The 21462-nt window shown below is 43.5% G+C and overlaps 1 protein-coding gene across 1 annotated transcript in view; it reads left to right on the top strand.

The window, feature by feature from the left end:
- The first annotated feature begins 5562 nt into the window (after positions 1 to 5562).
- The window catches only part of ADRB1 (adrenoceptor beta 1), a 36221-nt gene continuing 20321 nt past the window's right edge, over positions 5563 to 21462 (top strand). Inside the window, exons 1-2 of the mRNA XM_039465381.2 lie at positions 5563 to 8946; positions 20975 to 21094. Of these exons, the coding sequence (XP_039321315.1) occupies positions 5809 to 7239 (1431 nt within the window). The 5' untranslated portion in view covers positions 5563 to 5808 and the 3' untranslated portion in view covers positions 7240 to 8946; positions 20975 to 21094. The remainder of the gene's footprint in view (positions 8947 to 20974; positions 21095 to 21462) is intronic.

Below are 21462 nucleotides of genomic sequence, written 5' to 3' on the forward strand. Positions count from 1 at the left end.
TTCTCATACAAGCAAATCCTAACCCCTTTCATGGTTTGCAATGTCATGATGATTGGATAAGACAGTGTTTGTTGTTTTATAAATATATGGAGCTGTACACGATTTCAAGAAGCTTTCATATACATTATCTCATGTAATTCCCACGCAAGCCTGTAAGGGAGCAAATGGTGAGTCCACTTTAAAGGTGAAGCCACTATCAAAGGTCAAACAGAAAAGCAACGAAGCTGGGACACAGACCCGGGCCTTTTGCCTCCCAGGTCTGAACACTTCGCAAAGCATCCAAATTTTGAAAAAATATTATTATTGGCTCTAGAGTTGTTCAATGTACTTGGTAGAAACACGAGGAAGAAGAGGAGGAGAAAAAGGAGGGGGAAAGTTCGGGAGGAGGAAGAAGATGGGGAGAGAGGAAGGCTTTTGAATTTTCCTAATAGTCCACACTGTGCTATGATTATGCTACTGTTCTCTGTGCTTGTTTTCAAGACGGCTAGAGTTGGTCGTCCCTGTGTAAATTGTGGCTACAAAACCAGTATGTGGCCTTAAGTGGCAGCCCTGTTCTTTGGTTAGTTAGCACTGAGTGATTGTCTTAAAATTTGTGTAGCTTCATGTGAAAGGTCATATATCTTTCCTGAGAAACAGCCACCAAAGCTCTAATTAACAAATCCTTTGATTTGTTATAGCTTGATTTCAAATAGCTTCGGGCTATTAACAGCCTCCAGGCACATTTTGCTAACAGAGTTCATATACTTCCTGGGGTTTTATTAGGAAATTCCCCACATATCCTTTGGCAGATCTTCCAGCAGTTGTCCAGTTATGCTACTCACTTTTATTTTTAACTCATTTTCTGGTAAAGTCAACTCAAGAATGTAAATGTCTTTGCCAGGCTTACGGCTTGCAACCTTGGATGGGTTAGATGCCTGTTATCATTGTTCTGCAAACCTTTGATTTGATATACAACTTGAAACCACATTCAAGTCATCAGCAACTCTCCTAGGGCAGAAATGGCTGGATATATAGATATGGTATCACAAATAAAGGATAAGAAAAAAGGCTATTTGCTGAGTCATTTACAAAGAAAAGGTAGTGCTTTTTCTTTCTCAATCTTGAGGGCTCAAGTGATCCTTCTGACTCAGCCTCCCAAAGTGCTGGGATTACAGGCTTGAGCTACTGAGCCCCGCCAGGTAGTGGTTTTTATGGAGGTGGACTTGCATGGCTCCTTTGGAAAATCTCTTACCTATGTCTTACTTCATTTACTACCGAATAGGTCAGATATAAATTTATGTCATGAGCCTACCTTGCTTTTGTAAAGTATTTTGAAATGTTTACTTGAAAACGTTGACTAGGTGGTAAGAATATGGATTACTGCTGTAAATAATAAGCAAGTGTGAAGACTGTAACTCCTAAAACACTCAAGTATGTCTCATGTGTATAAAAATGAGAATGTTTTTATAAATTAAATATCAGATATTTATGAATCAAAGCTAAATGTTCATTAATATCAAGTAAATATCAGTAAACATGGGAGCTATAAAAACATATGAGACAGTCCCAGCTCTCAGTGAGCTGACGATCTATAAGAGAAGAAAAGGGAAAAACATAAAACTTAAACAAGATAACAATATAAGAAGCATCAAAAGGCAACGTGTTGTAAATTGCCACCTGAAATGAAATTAGGAGAGTCACTACTATAGGTCAGAGGGAAGGAGAGAGAATTTTCAGAAGCAGTCGATGGGGAAGACAGAGTCTAGCCAGATCTCCAAGGCTGAATTCATGGGAGCAGAGAAGGAGTGGGTTTTGGTGGAGGGAACCCAGTGAGAAAGCAGAGATGTAGAAAAAGAAGGAGTATGGATCCACAAAAGGAAAAAGAACACAGAAATGCAATTTGTGGTGAAAAGGAGAGTTCTAGTATGAAATAGGGTTGTTAAGGCCATTTGGAACTGGACTGGGGAGAGCTATGAATGTCAAATTGAAGGGATAAGGTTGCAGAATAGAAAAGCATCTTGGTTGAAGCAGCATTTTGGAAATATTCCTTTGGCTATGGTATGCCAGATTAAACGGAGCAGGGAGGACCAGAGGCAGGGAGATCAAATAGAACCCATGGCAAGTCCTGGCGTGGGGTGAGGGTGGTGGGATGGGAAACAAAGAAGTGAGGGCCAGAACTCTGCAGAAGAAGTGCATAACCTCTCAAGTGTGCTGATCAGCCTTCATCGTTGGCACTTTCTGTCATTTTCCAAAGTACTGTCAAGTAGATGGGTTTTTAGAACTGACTCACTTTAGCAGCTGCAAGTGAAGAATGAAGAAATGAGGGACTTTTATTCAACTTACAACATCCCGTACTTGTATCAGTTCATGTTTTTCTTCTTGATCTTGTGTCCTTACCTAAACAAAAAGTGTTAAGCTGAAAAATGTTCACACACACACACACACACACACACACACCCCAACCATAAAATGTAGGAATCAAAGGAGTTTCAAGAATATTTTATTTTTATTAGACAACCAACACTAGTTGAACATGAACTATTCCAAACTCTCCCATCAGTAAAATGGAAGGAAATTCCCAAGAATTCTTGAGATCCCTATATGGGTACTCCTGCTAGAATAGCCTTCTGGTTTTCAGTGTTTATAATTTAAAGTATTTATCATACAGAAATTCAGAGAAACTTGATGTGTTTCTGAATGAGCAGGGGAAAAAGTTTCAGGAGAGTTTTTCAACAAATTCAAATGTCACAGTGTGTTTATATATGTAATGATGATACGGCTAAGTTACTGGCATCTGACTTCTGCCCTGAACCTCTACAACAAAGTTCTGGCCTTATCGCACACAGAAAAGCAATGCCTTCCACCTTTTGGGGCCATTTAAGGTTGGCACACTCTATTCTGGTAACACCACTTGACAGAAAGATGGCAAGGAAAAACCTCTTCCCTACATTCCCTGTGCCTCACGCTGCAGCCCAGCACTCAGAGCTCCCTTCCTGAGCAGCATCAATTTCAACTTCTTCCAATCCCTTGGCTATTTTGAGACTGCCCCTTAGGGGCCCAGAAAGAAGCCAGAAGGCTGGGCACAGTTGCTCATGCCTGTAATCCCAGCACTTTGGGAGGCTGAGGTTTTCGAGACCAGTCTATGGTGAAACTCCTTCTCCATTAAAAATACAAAATTAGCTAGGTGTGGTGGTACATGCCTGTAATCCCAGCTACTTGAGAGGCTAAGGCTGGAGAATCCCTTGAACCTGGGAGGCAGAGGTTGCAGTGAGCCAAGATCATGCCACTGGACTCCAGCCTGGGCAACAAGAGTGAAAAAGAAGGAAAGAAAGAAAGGAAGAAAGAAAGAAAAGAAAGAGAGAGAGAAAGAAAGAAGAAGAAAGAAGAAAGGAAAGCAAGAATAAAAGGAAGGAAGGAAGAAAGGGAGGGAGGGAGGGAAGGAAGGAAGGAAGGAAGGAAAGAAGGAAGGGAGGGAGGGGAAGGGAGGGAGAAAGGAAGAAAGGGAGAAAGAAAGGGAAAGAAAGGAGGGAGGGAGAGAGAGAAAGGAGAGAAAGAGAGAGAGAAAGAAAAAGAGGGAAAGAAAAGAAAGAGAGAGAGAAAAGAAAGAAAGAATGAAAGAAAGACGCCAGGAGTCTCAGGCCTGCGGTGACATGGAAAACTTGGGGTGTAGTCTCCTTCCTCCCCTTTTTCTAAGTCCTCTTGTTTCCTGGCACCCCTCCGCAACCTCCCCAAGTTGGCAAATCAGCTGTTAAATCCTGGGCAGTTGTAACACTGATGATCAGGCTTGGGCCTAAAGCCAATTCATATGTTTGCGTTTCTGTAAGAGAAAGCGGTTAAAACTGCTTGGCTTTAGGTAAACTTTAAAAACATTACTTTTTGCTTTTGACCTGGATGGCTGTGGAAATCGGTCTCTCCTTGCAAGGTAAGAATATGAGCTCGATCATACTGATGACCAACATCAGCAAAGACACTGATGTTCATTGCAGGCACTGTTCTTACTCCAATGCCAAAAGGACCTGTGAGAATTATATAACATTTTCATGCACCCTTACATAAACAATTTGAAGCTGTTTACTTCTCAAGGACCCAATTAAAGATTATTGTTTTTCAGGCCTGAGCTGAGGACACTACAGGGGCCAAATGAGAGAAGGGGTTTGCAGTCCCGCCGCACTGAATAGTCATGGCTGTGCCCCCACCCCCAATATAATCCTTTTTGCCAGGTTAACAACTCACTAATTTCAAAGCAATTCATTTGCCAACTCAAAAAAAAAAAAAAAAAAAAAAAAAAAAAAAAAAAAAAAAAAAAACACAGATACAACTTTAAATGCTTTCGGATTTTAATCCTCTGGAGTATTTATATGTGTTCTTGTCTCATCCCTCCAAAACTAATCCCAAAGTTTTGAGAATCTGGGAACTTGGGCAAAGGAGAAAGCAAGCACGCAGACCAAGGAATCTGAAATGGTAGTTCATGAGGTCAGCCGAAACGGACAGTATCTTTGCGTTGGTACTGACCTAGCTCAAATTATAAAATCACAAGAGTAATAAAGCACAAAATACAGGTGTTATCACTGAAAAGTCTAAAATGTAATTAAACACGTTTTTTTCCCCTCGCGGTCGTACCGTTTGCTCTGTATCTCAACGTTTCTGTCTCCCTAAGCCTCTCCTTTGCATCATGAGCACACACGGTTACATCATGCTCACACATTCACTAGCTGGGACTGAGGAGTGTATACGATTCCAGCGGGTCCTCAGCGTTAGCTGTTAGATGCACAAACCTTTGCTTCCTTTCCACATCCACTGCACTTGAGGTTGAATAGAAGATCCCTGCAAGAACAGCACCCAGAGAGCATTCTTGACAGATGCACCCTTGGCTCCAGCAACCAGCTCTGCGGGGAAGTTTCCTCTAACCACTAACACCCACCTCCGATCCCCCAAGCTGTCACGACGCAGGCTGGCTGGGTCGCCTCTTGACGGGGGAAGGGTTTTACACACACCCTGCCAGGCTGCCCCATACCACAACCAAGCTCGCAGGGCAAACTCCTTCATGCCCGGCGGGCGAGCAGTCCCAGGCGCTCTGGCGCTTCCTGAACACCAAGGTCCCCTCGGAGCTCCAGGGAGCGAGCGCTCTGCCGCAGGGAACCCCCAGGACTGCAGGTCGAGGGGATACTGGGGAAGCAGGGGCGCAGGAGGGAGCCTGGCGCGGGAGGCAAACGGGGTGCAGGAGCTACTGCGGGAGCACTTGGGGGCCACGGGAGGGGGCGGGGCCCCGTGGGGGAGCCGGGCACGGGAGGGGGCGCGAGGAACAGGGACCTGGAACCAGCGGCCGCAGGAAGGGGCGCGTCCGCAGGAACCTGCGGGCCGCACGGGAGGCACTAGCTCCGCGATCAGCTCGGGACTCTCAGGAGCGGCTCAATTGTCCAGCGGAGTGGGGTGCGGGGAGTTAAGGGGGGCAGACCCGACGGGGGCGTGCCTTTGCCCCGATTGGCTGCAGGAGCCTGACGCGAGGCCCCGGGGGTTGGCTTGGGGAGGTGGGAGCTGGGTGGGGTGGGTGCTGGGTGCCGGAGCGGCGGGCCCGGCGCGCTCAGAAACATGCTGAGGTACCGGCGTCTCTTCCAGCAGCGGCAGCGGCGGCGGCGGCGGCGGCGACAGCGACAGCGCTCGGCTCCGGCGGGAAAGGCGCCCGGCGCCCATGCCTCCGGCCCCGCGCCGCGGCTGCCCTGACCCGGCCGCGACCCCTCTCGGCGCACCCCGCCGCCCGGGCTCCTGGGGTGTTCCCTAGCCACGGCCCAGCCCCGCCACACCCACCGCCCCTGGCCTCCGCAGCTCGGCATGGGCGCGGGGGCGCTCGTCCTGGGCGCCTCCGATCCCGCCAACCTGTCGTCGGCTGCGCCGCTCCCCGACGGCGCGGCCACTGCAGCGCGGTTGCTGGTGCCCGCGTCGCCGCCCGCCTCGCTGCTGCCTCCCGCCAGCGAAGGCCCGGAGCCGCTGTCGCAGCAGTGGACGGCTGGCATGGGCCTGCTGATGGCGCTCATCGTGCTGCTCATCGTGGCGGGCAACGTGCTGGTGATCGTGGCCATAGCCAAGACGCCCCGGCTGCAGACGCTCACCAACCTCTTCATCATGTCCCTGGCCAGCGCCGACCTGGTCATGGGGCTGCTGGTGGTGCCGTTCGGGGCCACCATCGTGGTGTGGGGCCGCTGGGAGTACGGCTCCTTCTTCTGCGAGCTGTGGACCTCGGTGGACGTGCTGTGCGTGACGGCCAGCATCGAGACCCTGTGTGTCATCGCCCTGGACCGCTACCTCGCCATCACGTCGCCCTTCCGCTACCAGAGCCTGCTGACGCGCGCGCGGGCACGGGGCCTCGTGTGCACCGTGTGGGCCATCTCGGCGCTGGTGTCTTTCCTGCCCATCCTCATGCACTGGTGGCGGGCGGAGAGCGACGAGGCGCGCCGCTGCTACAACGACCCCAAGTGCTGCGACTTCGTCACCAACCGGGCCTACGCCATCGCCTCGTCCGTGGTCTCCTTCTACGTGCCCCTGTGCATCATGGCTTTCGTGTACCTGCGGGTGTTCCGCGAGGCCCAGAAGCAGGTGAAGAAGATCGACAGCTGCGAGCGCCGCTTCCTAGGCGGCCCGGAGCGGCCGCCCTCGCCCGCCCCCGCGCCCGCGCCGCCGCCAGCGCCCGGACCCCCGCGCCCCAACGCCGCCGCCGCCGCCACCGCCCCCCTGGCCAACGGGCGCGCGGGCAAGCGGCGGCCCTCGCGCCTAGTGGCCCTGCGCGAGCAGAAGGCGCTCAAGACGCTGGGCATCATCATGGGCGTGTTCACGCTCTGCTGGCTGCCCTTCTTCCTGGCCAACGTGGTGAAGGCCTTCCACCGCGAGCTGGTGCCCGACCGCCTCTTCGTCTTCTTCAACTGGCTGGGCTACGCCAACTCGGCCTTCAACCCCATCATCTACTGCCGCAGCCCCGACTTCCGCAAGGCCTTCCAGCGCCTGCTCCGCTGCGCGCTCAGGGCCGCCAGCCGGCGCCACGCGGCCCACGGGGACCGGCCGCGCGCCTCGGGCTGCCTGGCCCGGCCCGGTCCCCCGCCGTCGCCTGGGGCCGCGTCGGACGACGACGACGACGATGTCGTCGGGGCCACGGCGCCCGCGCGCCTGCTGGAGCCCTGGGCCGGCTGCAATGGCGGGGCGGCGGCGGACAGCGACTCGAGCCTGGACGAGCCGTGCCGCCCCGGCTTCGCCTCGGAATCCAAGGTGTAGGGGCCCGGCGTCCCGGAACGGCTTCCCGGGGGATCTCGGAGATCTGTGTTTACTCAAGACCGAAAGCAGGTGAACTCGAAGCCCACAAACCTCGTCTGAATGATCCAAGGCAAACAGAAAAGCCACGGACCGTTGCACAAAAAGGAAAGTTTGAGGAGGGGTGGGAGAGTGGCTTGCTGATGTTCCTTGGATTTTTTTCCTCCTTCTTCTGTTTGTGGTCCGGCCTTCTTTTGCGTGTGCGTGTGATGCATCTTTAGATTCCTCCCCCCAACCCGCCCCAGGTGGTTTTTGACACTCTGCGAGGACCGGAGTGGAAGCTGGGTGGGCAGGGGAAGGGAGAAGCATTAGGAGGGAATTAAAATCGATCAACCTGGCTCCTATCCCTGTCCCGGGCACAGGGGCAGTCTACCAGCCAGAGAGAGGAGAATGACAGTTTATCAAGACATATTTATTTCCTTTTGCTTTCCAGAGAAATTTCATTTTAATTCCTAAGCAATGATTTCCGCTGGTATGAAAGCAAAAAGGATGGATGCAAAAAAAACACAAAAATTCACGTTTCAAGAAACGTTAAGCTCTTCTTGGAACAAGCCCCAATTTGCTTTCCTTCTGTAGGGCAAACCCTCTGTTCCCCCGTGCGCCTGGGTGGTCAGGCTAAGGGATTTCTACCTCACACTGTGCATTTGCACAGCAGATAGAAAGACTTGTTTATATTAAACAGCTTATTTATGTATCAATACTAGTTGGAAGGACCAGGCGCAGAGCCTCTCTCTGTGACATGTGACTCTGTCAATTGAAGACAGGACATGAAAAGAGAGAGAAAGAAAGAGAGAGAGAGAGAGAGAGAGAGAGAGAGTTTTGATTACTGCACGTGTGGATAAAAACAAAAACAAAAACAGGAGTGGTTCAAAATGCCATTTTTGCACAGTGTTAGGAATTACAAATTCCACAGAAGACGTTACTTGCACAAAAAGAAATTAAATATTTTTTAACTGGGGAAGGGGTGGGCAGATCTTAAAAACTAAAATAAAATTCAAACTTTACTTCTGTTGTCTAGTATGTTATAGAGCTAATGATTTATTGGGAAAATACCTTTTTATACTCTTTATCATGGTACTGTAACTGTATCCATATTATAAATATAATTATCTTAAGGATTTTTTATTTTTTTTTATGTCCAAGTGCCCACGTGAATTTGCTGGTGAAAGTTAGCACTTGTGTGTAAATTCTATTTCCTCTTGTGTGTTTTACCAAGTATTTATACTCTGGTGCAACTAACTACTGTGTGAGGAATTGGTCCATGTGCAATAAATACCAATGAAGCACAATTGAGATTATGTATCGTGTGTCTGTAAGGGGTCAGCGATAATGAAAAAGACAGCTTGTTTTGTTCAGAATTCAGACTGGATTTCCCATAGAGCTCTTTTAATAGGTTTTCATGTTTCAATAACAGCAAAATGCCTCCAGACCAAATAAGGCGTTTACCTACTGAGAGCTACAGATTTGCCCTAAAATTTCACAGCCAGATTAAACGTGTAGGCACTTTCAAGATCCCATCTGCTGCACTTGACTTAAGAAGTGACATTTGGGATTGCTTATGTTCTAAAAATAAATTTAAAAACCAGTGATGTGGCCATTTAACTCAGCTGCAACTTCTCATGGAGATGCAGGAAAGACTCAGTGAATGATCAGTTGCCTACTTGGAATGCAGTAAGTGGCTTCCACAGCTTATTTTTGTTTTCCAATAGAAAATCACAGCCTGCAGATGATCAGTGTGTGCAGATTTCTCCAGAGGCTGTTTAGAATGAAAAATGCTTTCATGGTTAAGCAAATATATATAAAAGGGCTTCTGAAGTAAATGTTTTTTCTCTAGCGTAGTTAAGTAGATCATTTTGCCAGAAGTTCTGGGTGGACAGATCACAGGTAAAGGCAAATGTGAAAGGATTTAAGTTTCTAAGAAAATTACAGCACCCAAAGGATGGGCTATTTTTCATAAAGTTAGTTCCTAAAGGAAAGTATAGTGAAATTCTGTCCTGATGTTAATTTTACATTATCCAAAATACATTAAAATACTTACTATATTTTTAAATCGGCTTTTTATTTCATGACCATACAGTAAAGAAATCAAAGTAAAGAGTATTCACGGCTGGCTTATGCTACACTTTAACATGAGAGAGTATTCTCTAATAGGGAAAAGTCAAGACTGAACATTCTTTTTTGCAATGGCATATTCTAAAGACAAGGCAACTGTCTTCTGAGAAAGGTTAATGACGTAGATGTTTTAGATACCAGCAGAAGGTTGCATGAACAGGAACAGCCTCAACAAAAGCTGCTATGAAGTTTAACCCTTTCCAGCAAGAAAAGCAAGCGAGAGAGAGAGAGAGAAAGAGAGAGAGAGAGAAAGAGAGAGAGAGAGAGAGAGAGAGAGAGAGAGAGAGAGAGGAAGAAGAAGAAGAAGAAGAAGAAGAAAGGGTGAGCTTCTTTAAGGTTACAAAAATAAATATTTAAAGAAACATATTTAGGAGCATGTAAAATCAGTCTCAGGATGAATGTCACTATAATCTCCCTAGGAACCAAATATGGTTAATTTCTATCCGCTCCCCACCATGAGTGTGTAAGATGCATTTTCTTAGGGATTTTGTCCTTCGTCGTCGGAAATTACTAGACATTGAAGTAGCAGTTAAATGCTTGACTTTCTTGATTTCCTGATTATTTACTTATTTTGTCTAGATAAGTCTTTACATTTAAGTAAAAAGAAACCTTCTCAGCCCAAAACATATATACAGGCCCATCAAATATCAGGTCTTAAATGACGAAAGTCCTTTAGGCTTTTAGAACAAATGTATATAATTTAACCACTTAGTGCACAGGCTTAATCACTTTAGTGAGTGAAAGGAAACCCCTGTAATCTTGGGACTGGTTTCTATGTATTGCCAGGAAATAGCATAGAGTTTTTTGTCATCTCCCATGCTCTCCAGCTGAGAATTATGTGGATTCAGAAACAGACCATGTCAGTGATTCCACATATCCATGAAGACTACTTTTCGTCGATTTTGAAGAAGGCAGCCATTGATTTATAATGGGGGATGTGGGGAGCTGGGCTGCCAGTCCCAGTAGCGATGGCAGTGGGAAGAGAAAACTGCCAGTCCTGCTTAATCTGGTAAGACTGTGCACTGCAGGCATAGGAAGAAGAGGGCAATGAGTGTGCAGAAAGACAGCCTTACCCATGGGCTTGTGTGTAGCAAAGTACCAAAAGCACAAACCTTAAAATTGTAACAGGAAAATGTGATCAAGATTCATAGATTTGCTACATGGGAAGTTACGTTCAGATTGAACACTAATGAGAACTCAATAGAGATTTTCCGGGACATATATAAATTATCTCCCTGAGGTAGAAATGTTTACACAGGGAGAGAATTGGTATACCATATGGCTTCGTCCTTTGGTGAGCTTGCCCATATAAACCTTTGCAAATAGAGTTTATTTATTTCTTAGTCCATGCTTTCTCTGGAATTGGAATTATTAATAACTCCTAAGTGGCTATTGTGAAATCTTTCCTTGTTAAGTACATTTTCCTAGCTTATTTTCATTTCACATTTTGTTGAATGTGCCGACTTCCTCTTGCAATATATAAAATTGCCAGACAGAAATTCTGCACCCAAAGTATCAGGGTAATATTAACATAAAGTTTCTTGCAAGAGCGTCTCAGCAAGGATCTAAGGAAAAATCGTTCTTTAACTTTTGCTGCCAGTTGTGAAACACTTTTTTAAAAATGTTTTTAACCAAGCTGGACTCATTCGTTTATTTGAAAGAAAAAAATTAAAACCTTAGAAGTAATTCAAATTAAACACATTGGCACAGATAATGTCATTTTATTTGTACATTTCTGGCATAATGTGCTGAGAAATACTAATTCTTTTGACTCCCTGCCAATTGTCTACTAATCAAAACGGAGAAGATATGCACTGTTTGGATTATACCTAAAAATAGTTGTGCTACAGTCACATCAGCAAATGGAATTAAATTAATTTCTCTTTCTTCCTCTTCACATACACCCTCCACACCATTTAAATTTCCATCTAGAATATTGCTCCTGAATCTCATAATTTTTTATTCAATGTGTCCCAAATAACATTGGTACATTGCAATGATTTTTAAGCAAACTCTATTGAACTACTTTTCTGGCAGGATAACACTATTCTAAAAATTCCATGTTTAGTCTGCTCTCATTTAAGTAGTCTCTAATAGCTGTTCTAATGTAATCAAATAGGTAGTAATAGGAGAAGTAGATACTTTGTAGGCTAATTTACCTTATCAATATTTTTATCCCTTTGTAGGTAGATAGCGATAGTGCCTGAATCAATCAGTGTCAATCATTTGGTCATGGAACAGATAAGAGGCTTCAAATCTGATTGCTCTAATGAGAGACTGCAAAAATGGTAGCTCTAAGAAGCTCCCACTCTGTGGGCACTATCAGAGCATGATCTTTGCAGAAACGTAAGCAGCACCCAAGGAGACTTTGTAAGCAGCTGCCTTTAAACCTTTGCCTTCTCTTGGATGTTTGGCAATGATCACGTCCCCACCTTCTGTACCTAAAGATCATTCTTGTCTTAGAACCACCATACTCACTAGCCCTTTTTTGAGCACTTCTTCAATTCGTTTTAAGACAGGGTCTCACTCTGTTGTACAGACTGGTAGTACAGTGGGACAATCATGGCTTACTGTAGCCTCAATTTCCCAGGTTCAACTGGTCCTCCCCCCTCAGCCTCCTGAGTGAGTAGCTGGGACTACAGCCACACGCCACCATGCCCAACACATTTTTTTTGTATTTTTGTAGAGCCAGAGTCTCCCTATGTTACCTAGGCTGCTTTTGAACTCCTGGGCTCAAGCAGTCCACCTGCCTTGGCTTCCTGACGTGCTGAGAATATGAGCTTGAGCCATCATGCCCAGCCTTCAATTCTTGAATAAGCTGGAAACATCCAGAACACCTAGTTCTTGATAAATTTCTTTTCCTAGGCACATTAATTTCTCACACATTGTTTCCTAAAGCTCTGATTTTCAACATCTCTCAACACTTACAGTTCCTTTTTTCCTCTCTGTCCACATTTCTTTGCTCATAGCTGTTCATTAGGAGTAGTAAAACCACGCTGTTTTCTTCCCACTTACGGCACAAAACTTACCTCTGATGCATTTTAAATGTCAAGTTTGAGTTTCTTCCTGAGAATTTCAGTGTTGCTCACAATTAGGTGGCAACTCCAAGCAGATAAAAATTTAAATACTTGTTTGTATCTTTCTCTCACAAGTGTTCAGGATGAATTTAATATTCGGGGTGTGGGCGATCTTATGCTTTCGTTTTCCTGATATTGTCACTTCATAACCATGTGACCTTGTCAGTCTCATTATCTTGGTTTCAAAAGGCAACATCGGTTTTTCCACCCTCAACAATTTGCAAATTCGTGTTGCTAATGACTATTAGGCTAGCCGATTTGTGGGGATTGTGGGTACACTTTTCGGGGTATAGAAAACTCTTTCAAGCAGATGGCCCACTGTGGCCACAATAGCTGTCTCACTATAGTTCCCACTGTGCCCAATGACCTTGGGAAAGTCAAATCAGTTTCCTTGCAATTCGGGTTCACTTCCTACAAAGCCTGATCAGTAGCCTTTGTTTGTAAATCCCTTTGAGATGCTATGACTGAAGTTCTTTGCTTTGCAAAGTCTATCCTTTTGAAATACTTTCTCCTGGCCTCCTTTTTCCTTCCTAGCAACTCCACCCACAGAAATCCCTTAGTCTTTTTTTTTCTTAAAGTGAAAAGAACAACTAAGAATAGCAAAAATATGTATAAGAGCCCATGCATTCAAACAAATGGTCCTTCGTTTTTTGTTGCACTTAAAATTCCACAGAAACCACAGCTGAATAAAATAATCTTCCCAAACATAGGATTAAAAAACCTGTTTGCTCTGTGCTAAGCAAAAGTGATTGTTTAATGATTCTTAACCCACAGCCACCTTGAGAAATGAAAGGCAATTTGGAAAGTTACTCAACTTTACAATTTTGCATTGGGTCATAAATACTAAAAGCAACTATCTAGATTATTCTCTTTTTCTTGGAATAGCAATTCAGAGATGAAAAGCGCTGAGAGCAATAGGAGTTTGTATTTTTGCTCACCCTTCCTTTATGGGTTGCAGGGTATTGAGTTTCTCTGTTCCCAACCTAATATACAGTGACCAATCAGCAGGAACTTTAGTGGCTTACAATGTCTGTTATGTTAACTACAGGAACTCACCTGTAATCTTGAAGTCCTTGTAAAAAAAATGCCCTTAAAGAGTAAACATTAATAGATGTTCCAATAACATTTTCTTCACTCAAGGGATTTTTTTTTAAGAAAATCATTATAAGTAACATTTTAGTATGATGCTCTTTTTAAAAAACTCATTCTGCTTAACTGATTTTGTGATCCATTTGGAGATAATAGATTTTTTTTTTTTTCCTTTTCTTAAAACACACTCCTACCAAGCAGGTTTCTGAGTGCATAAGGATGAGGGCCTGGTAAACACCCAAGGTCATGGCCCTGTGGAGATAATGCATATCACCTCAGGCAGTTTCTCCAAGGCAACAGGTGAACAGAGATTAAGTCTAGGTGCCTGACCCCTAGGTTCGTCTCTTTTTCGTGTCTCCCCGACTAGAGGTTCCTTTAGAACTTGTCTTTTTATCTTTAACTCTGCAGAGCCCATGCATTACCACATACATGGTATGCACTCTGAACATTCATTGATTGAATGCTGCTAGAGTCAGAAAAGCAAGTTCTCTAGCCTCTGCAACAGTCCAGGCACATAATGGTAACAGGTCTAACTACAGCTGTGCACTGCAAGAAGATGTGATTTAACCCTCTATTTGTTTTGCACATCCAGATTTTCACTGTTAGACATAAAAAAAAAATAGTTTCTTGGCCAGGCGCAGTGGTTCAAGCCTGTAATCCCAGTACTTTGGGAGGCCGAGGCAGGCGGATCACAAGGTCAAGAGATCGAGACCATCCTGGCCAACATGGTGAAACCCATCTCTACTAAAAATGCAAAAATTAACTGGGCGTGGTGGCGCATGCCTGTAGTCCCAGCTACTCGGGAGGCTGAGGCAGGAAAATCACTTGAACCTGGGAGGCAGAGATTGCAGTGAGTGGAGATGGTGCCACTCCATTCCAGCCTGGCGACAGAGCAAGACTCCAGCTCAGAGAAAAAAAAAAGGTTCTCTGAGAAAAGTGCTAAGCCTCAAATTGCAATGTATAATATATGGGGCAACCTCTGCTGGTATCAGGAAACAATGAGGTTTTACAAATATTTCTAAGAATTGCATTTATTTCTAGAAATGGCTCATTGATTGCTGGTATTCTGTATCTAAGCGACATAAATTCTGTGAGTATGAAGGTGGTATATACTGTATGAAAATGTACATCATTATTTAAAAATAGGCATTTCACCAAAATTGCTAAATGAGAACTATGTGTTCTAAGTTCTACATCAATTGTCAGTGGGAAAAATACTTGATTTATTTGTAACTTATAGTATTATATCTTTTTTTTTTTTTTTTTTTTTGACACTGAGTCTCACTCTGTCGCCCAGGCTGGAGTGCAGTGGCATGATCTCTGCTCACTGCAACCTCTACCTCCTGTGTTCAAGTGATTCTCCTGCCTCAGTCTCCCAAGTAGCTGGGACTACAGGTGCACACCACCACGCCAAGCTAATTTTTGTATTTTTAGTAGAGACGGGGTTTCACCATGTTGGTCAGGATGGTCTCAATCTCTTTACCTCATGATCCACCCACTTCAGCCTCCCAAAGTGCTGGGATTACAGGTGTGAGTCACTGCACCCAGCCTATATTATATTTTAAGTGGGATTCTTTTCTTTCTAACTGAAAGTTCCAGAGATATCTTTCTCACTGAACTTTACAGGGAAATAAAAGCCCCATCCCAAGCCCCAGTATGTTCCCTGGATCCAAGCAGTCATCATAGCTAAGAGAGCAGGTTCATTTCATTAATGTACAGATTTCTGTTTTACATGTTATTTCTGCTTGTTAATACTGTATGAAATAATATATCCACAAAATATATTTAGGGCACACAAATATCGCAGCCTCTCAAAGTTTTCATTTCCCACCCAGGTTTTTTTCCCACTTAAAACAGATTCATAACCATTATCTTCCTATCTTAGCACAAAAGCTAGAGTTTATATGGGATCTTTAGCTGGTCCAAGTTATATGGATTCTTGCCTTTTGACAAAGCATTAGGACTTTACTTGAGATTTTTAAATCGTAGGTATGTTCTCAGTAAGCCAGAATTCATTTTAAATGACGTTATATTTCTATTACCTTACTGGGATTATTGTTTGCAAGAAACTCAGTGTTCAGGCTTCACCCTGGGAAGGTGGGAGCAAGGCAGAGGCTGACATGAGGAGACCTCCATGACCTTGGGACATTTGCAAGCCCCCCTGCTTCAAGCACTCAGAAACCTATTTGGTAAGAATGCATTTCTCTGTGTCAGCTCCTCAGATTAGTATATGAAATCAGAAAGCCACCTTAATAATTCACAAGGTAGCGGTCATGAAAGGCCTATCACACACACCATGAGCATGCATGACCAGACATTCTCTCGCTATACCCAGGGAAGACAATTACAGTCAAAATTTCATGGTAAGCCTGGGCTCAGAACTGAGAAGCCTGGTTGCAATGACTTACCAGTGCATCCATTATTTCTGTGGCCCAGAACACTGGAAGTCTGCAGGCTTTGAGACCAACTCTTCCCTAGATAGGGATTGGATGGACACTGCCAGCAGTGGACTGTCTCTCTCCTTTTCTTGTCACCAATAGCCAAGTCCCCATCCCCTCTCCACCCCGTTCCCCAGTAGACAGATTCTTCCTTGAATGAAGTCGAGACACCTAAGCAGGTCACAGCCAAGTCGTGTTGACCTGACTATCTCTTTACAAGGACTACACACGTCTTTGCTCTCATTCATTATTTGACTTAGGAGAGCTGGTAGTGAGGAGGCGGCTTTGCTGCTTTCCCTACAACTCTCAGATTAAAGTGCATCTCCCATAGAAAAGCTACTGGTCCCATTTCTACGCTGAGGATCCCAGATACTTGATTCTGTTAATCTTGGTAATGGAAATAACATTATTTCCATTTTATTGAACAAGATAGCTCTTTTCCTTAAATGCATTAAATATATGTCTAACCAGCATTCAAATATTTCTTTCTCTGATTTGGATGTCAAATGAATTTGAACTGTAAGTCTATTTTCCTGATCCATATTGTAGAAACATCTTAGCTAACTGTGCTTCTGAAATTGCCACACTCTTAGGCCATCCCAGACCTGAACTCTGGACAGATGTGTAAGCAGTGAATCATTGTTTATCCAGGGGCTAAAAATAGTAGTTTTCGCGATGGCACTGAGGAACTGGGTTCAATCTAACACATGTTAGATTACAGTTCTAGGGCAATGTTTGAAATCTGTGGCAAAAAAGACGATTGCACTCTTAGGCTTTCTGTTTCCAATCAATATCATAATATATTGTCATCTTACTGCATTACAAATACAATTATAATACAAATACAATTTATAATCATGTATTCATTTATTTTACCTACTATGTGCTGGGCCCTATAGAGTATAGGGCAAGGCAGACACCATCCTCACAATCAGGAAGCCACTCTAGCTAATGTTTCCTCCACTTGCACTTTTAAAGAATTAGTAGAGACAAAGTAAACAAGTGCTTTTTAGAGTTAATTTATCAGAAATCAAAAATAACTTGCCGTATGTCAGTCCCGTTGAGAAAGATGAGAAAAGCATTTTATTCCTTTTTAGAAGTGACCACAAAACCCATATATTGGAAATGTCAAAGTTAATATTACATATATACACATACATATATATGTGTATATATGAATATATCTTTTTAGGCAAACTATATGGGTTAGTCCCACAAGCTCTTAACTGAGGCCCTGTGGGGCAAAATGTGTTTTGGAATTCAGAATTGGGGGGTTTTAGGAAGTAATATGGTTCATATGCTAGATATTACATAACACCTAAGCAGATATCAGATATTACATAACACCTAAGCAGGGTCCAGATCAACATCTCATAATCAAACATTGGTGTCTCTACTGTGAAATGTATGATTATTCACAGTAAGTGGATAAATAACAACTATAAATAACCTCACACCAGTTCAAGTGAGATCTTGCTGCCAAGTAAGTTCAAGTAAGGTCACATTTGCTGCCAAATGAGTTATGGAAAAAACTCTTATCTTCAGAGCTTTCTGGATTTGGGATTTTGGAATAAGAAGTTGTAGACCCATATTATGGCATGTGCCTTTATAGAAAACGATCTACTGTTTAGGAAAGGCAATAAAATATATTTAAACATACCAGTTACATTGCATCAATTGATGTAATAGTAATATCATGCAGTAATTAATTACAATGAGGAATAAACACTCGTTTAAATAGTGGCAATTCTAGGGAGATTTTGAACCAGCTAAGGTCACATCTTGTTAGCCAAAGGCATGATTGTGATGCGGGACAACCTTTTTTTGGAAACAATCCACAGTAGTCAATATATTATATAGCCAACCTTCTGTTTAGCAGAGACCAACCTATCAGCTAAGAAAATACTCTTGGTGGATACAAGCTGATTTCAAAGAATCTCAGAATTGGAAGAGACCTTTTTAAAAAATCACTATAACCCAACCATCTCTCAGAGCAAAGATTCTTCTTATTCTTGAGACATCAATCCCTTTAAGATTACAAAAAAGAAAAGAAAAGAAAGGCCATGATCTTCATCCCAGAAAGATGCACGTAATCTATACATGAAAATCATCACAATTATTTTCAAGGGTTCCGTTAAGAACTCCTGCCTTAGATTCTTGCCATATTTGAAAAGAACGCTAAGGTAAAATTTCACAGAAATCTTAGTACCTCAGAGAGTTTCTTTATTTTAAGCTGCCTTATAAATTGCTTGTGGTCATATGTCTTGGCGTCTTCTCTGACATTTATCTCAGTTTATGATTTTCTATGCAGTATTTATAAGATAAATATGTTTGAACTCATTGCAACCCTTTATCTTAAAGGTTGGAAAGAGGAAAAGTAATGACATTTTAGTTTTTCTCTTTGTATTTTTACATTCCATATCATCCATAACTCAGAGGGGTGAAAAAGGAAAAAGAAATTCTCTAAGGAAAAGGCCTACTAGTAAATGTATCAAGCATCAATTTTCCATTTGACATTAAATGAGAAAGGAAATGATGCAGTAAGTTTTCTAAGTGTTGAGCTGTCACTGGAAAAAGGATTTATATTAGTATCTGGCATAAAATCATGATTTAGATTTGTCAGTATTAGGCACACAATTTCTTTTCTTTGACATTTGTGGAAGCCTGACGGGAGGGGGTTCCGGGGGAGCTGCAGTGTACAATTCCCTCTGTACTCTCATCTGAACTGTTCATGAAGAGTGTCCTTTGCAGCCTAAGTGTCTGAAAGAGGCAGTGCCGTGGCAGATCCACAGAAGGAGTGCATGAACTCCCGGCCACATTGACTTCTCAGTGAGCAATGGCTTCCTCCACGCACAGACAGGAAAACTTTCCTTTAGCTGCTTTCCATTCATTCTAGCAAAATAGAATCTAAACGGTTCCAAGTACAAGCCAGATCCCACCTGAAGTCTCACCTGTTACTTGGCTTCATCCAACGGCTTGCCTCATTGTTCTCACGTGCACACAAGGCCAAGCCAGGGAAATGCCAGGTAGGTGGGGGAAAAAGCCGAGGTGATTGGCTGCTGGCCCATCATGCAATATTTCTTATCAGGCTCTGCAACCAGGCTTTGTTTGAGCCCCAGCCCGGAGTCCGGAGAGAGTGGAGAGCTCCTCCTTAGATCAAGTGGCCAAGGGGTGTGGAGAATTTCCCCTCACATTGTTACCATTGAGGACCATTTCTTCTCCCCTCCCAGTAGGAGGAAAACAGTCAATCATAATGATTCATGTATTTTGGAGCTATTTGGTATCAAAAATATACCATGAAGATTACAAAACACAAAATTTAAAACAACCTTGAGAACAGTATGCCGAGTCAAAGAACCAGACACAAAAGGCACATCTTGCATGATTCCATGTATATGAAATATCCGTAAAAGGTGAATTCATAGAGACAGAATGTAGACTAGTGGTTGTCAGGGGCTGGGAGGAGGGGGAGGGAAGACTAACTGCTTAATGGGTCTGAGGTTTTCTTTTGGGCTGATGAAAACGTTGTGGAACTAGAAAGGGACAATGGTTGCACAACCTTTGGATTATACGAAATGCTGCTGAATTATGAGCATAATTTATGTTATGTGTCTTTTACCACAGTAAAAAGAAAAATCCAGGAGGGTTCTTTTCTATTAGGCTTGCAATTTGTTTAGATAAACAAAATCATGTAAAACCAAAACTGGGGAAGCTATTTTAATAAAAGAGAAAGGAAGAAAATTACTGTCACTTGAACAGTGGTGATATATATTTTCATCAGAGTTTAAAGCATGCAAGGAAGAATCTTGGTCTTCATAAGCCAATGCAGTTTCCTCTTTTTACAGATAAAGAAGTTAAGGCTTTTGTGGGAACCCTGTCTTCAGGAACAGACATCTAGATTTGAATCCTTTTTTTTCCAGATATATGGGTTATGTGACTTAAGTGCAGTTATCTGGGCTCTCCGAACCTCAGTTTTCCACATCAGTAAAGTGGGACTGAAAGTATCTAGGGCGAATCTCTTGAAAATATCATCAGAACTCATGATTCAACAAAGCCAAATCAGTTAGAAGTTACCTCGAGAAGAGAGAATGCCATCATGATGAAGTCTCAGCAGTACCTCATCAGAAGGAAGTCAAAATGGATACTTACAGGGTTTTAGCACCTGGAGGCACGTATGAGTCATGGCAGGTCTTTCAAGGTGCAACTGATTGAGATTGGGCAGACTTTGGAACATAATAGTGTAAGATTGACAAGCTTAGCAACCCAAAGGTCTTGAAGCAAGTCTTGACAAGTAAACTGTTGTTTGAATAGCAAGCTGCTTGCCTGTTGTGTCGGATAAATCCATGCAGGAATTTTCTGAAGCAAACTGCAGTTATGTATTGATTTACAGTATTACTGCTGTTGAGGGAAGGGTTCCTGAAACAAACACCTAAGTTGTGATAACACAGGTGGTCTTAGTTTCAGTCCTGAGTTCCGTCGTATCTCATACAGGGGTCGGAGTTCCCAGAGATGCTATGGTCACGTTTTTCCCAAAGCATCACCTCCATTCCCACTCAAAACCTCCTCCTATCTCTGTCAGAATGAGAAGCAAAGCTTGTGCTGTACAGACCGGAACCCTTCCTGCCATCTGCTGTTGGGTCGGGCTCCACTTCTTTGGTCAAAGACAAATTAATTCAGCTACGCAAAGTCCCAAGTCTTTTCACCAACCTGAATGAGGAAGCAGCAGACACAAGGTTATGACGCTGACAGTCTAAGGTCCTGGGTTCCTTGTCTCTTGATCTGTGACCTTAGGCCAGTTATTTACCTCTTCCAGCCTTACTTCCTCATCCAGAAGATGAGGACAATCGCACTTAGCACACAGTACATATTCAGCTAACTTTTTGAATTAAGTAAATAAATGGCTCTCTCAAATTTTATTTAAATTTTTTTTTCTAAGGTTGCATAAAGATGAAGTTTTTTTGTTTTGTTTCCATTTGTTTCCAGTTTTCCCTTATCTTCTGGGGGGATCTAGGTTACGGCTCCCTGGACATGAAAGAACCAGCCTTTCCTGTGGGATCCTGGGCCTGCCATTCAGAGGGAGAATGTGGAATCGCATGGGACAAGGTGGGTGCAAGGGACCCACAGACAGATTTTTCAACCAAAAGTTTCACATTTCTTAAATAAGCATGATCAAGTCTAAACATTTTCATTCTTAGCTACTCCCCTTTTCTCTTTTCTTATGATTTTCAACACTCCTCATGGGGTTGAAATTTTAGCCAGATTCAACCTGCTTTACTGCCTAGTGGACAAGTATAAGAGGGTTTTGTTGGTTTTTTTGCAGTATTTATTTGTATAAACCAGCAGTTTTCTGACCTACAGAATCACCCACATCCATATGGCAGGTCAAATCCATGCTATCAGAGAATTGTAAGTAATTTCAATTTGAAAACTTCAAATGGAAGCTTTCGGAAAAGGCCCCTGAGCTGGAGATT

This window comes from Saimiri boliviensis, chromosome 12 (genome assembly GCF_048565385.1).
Source record: "Saimiri boliviensis isolate mSaiBol1 chromosome 12, mSaiBol1.pri, whole genome shotgun sequence".
NCBI lineage: Eukaryota > Metazoa > Chordata > Mammalia > Primates > Cebidae > Saimiri > Saimiri boliviensis.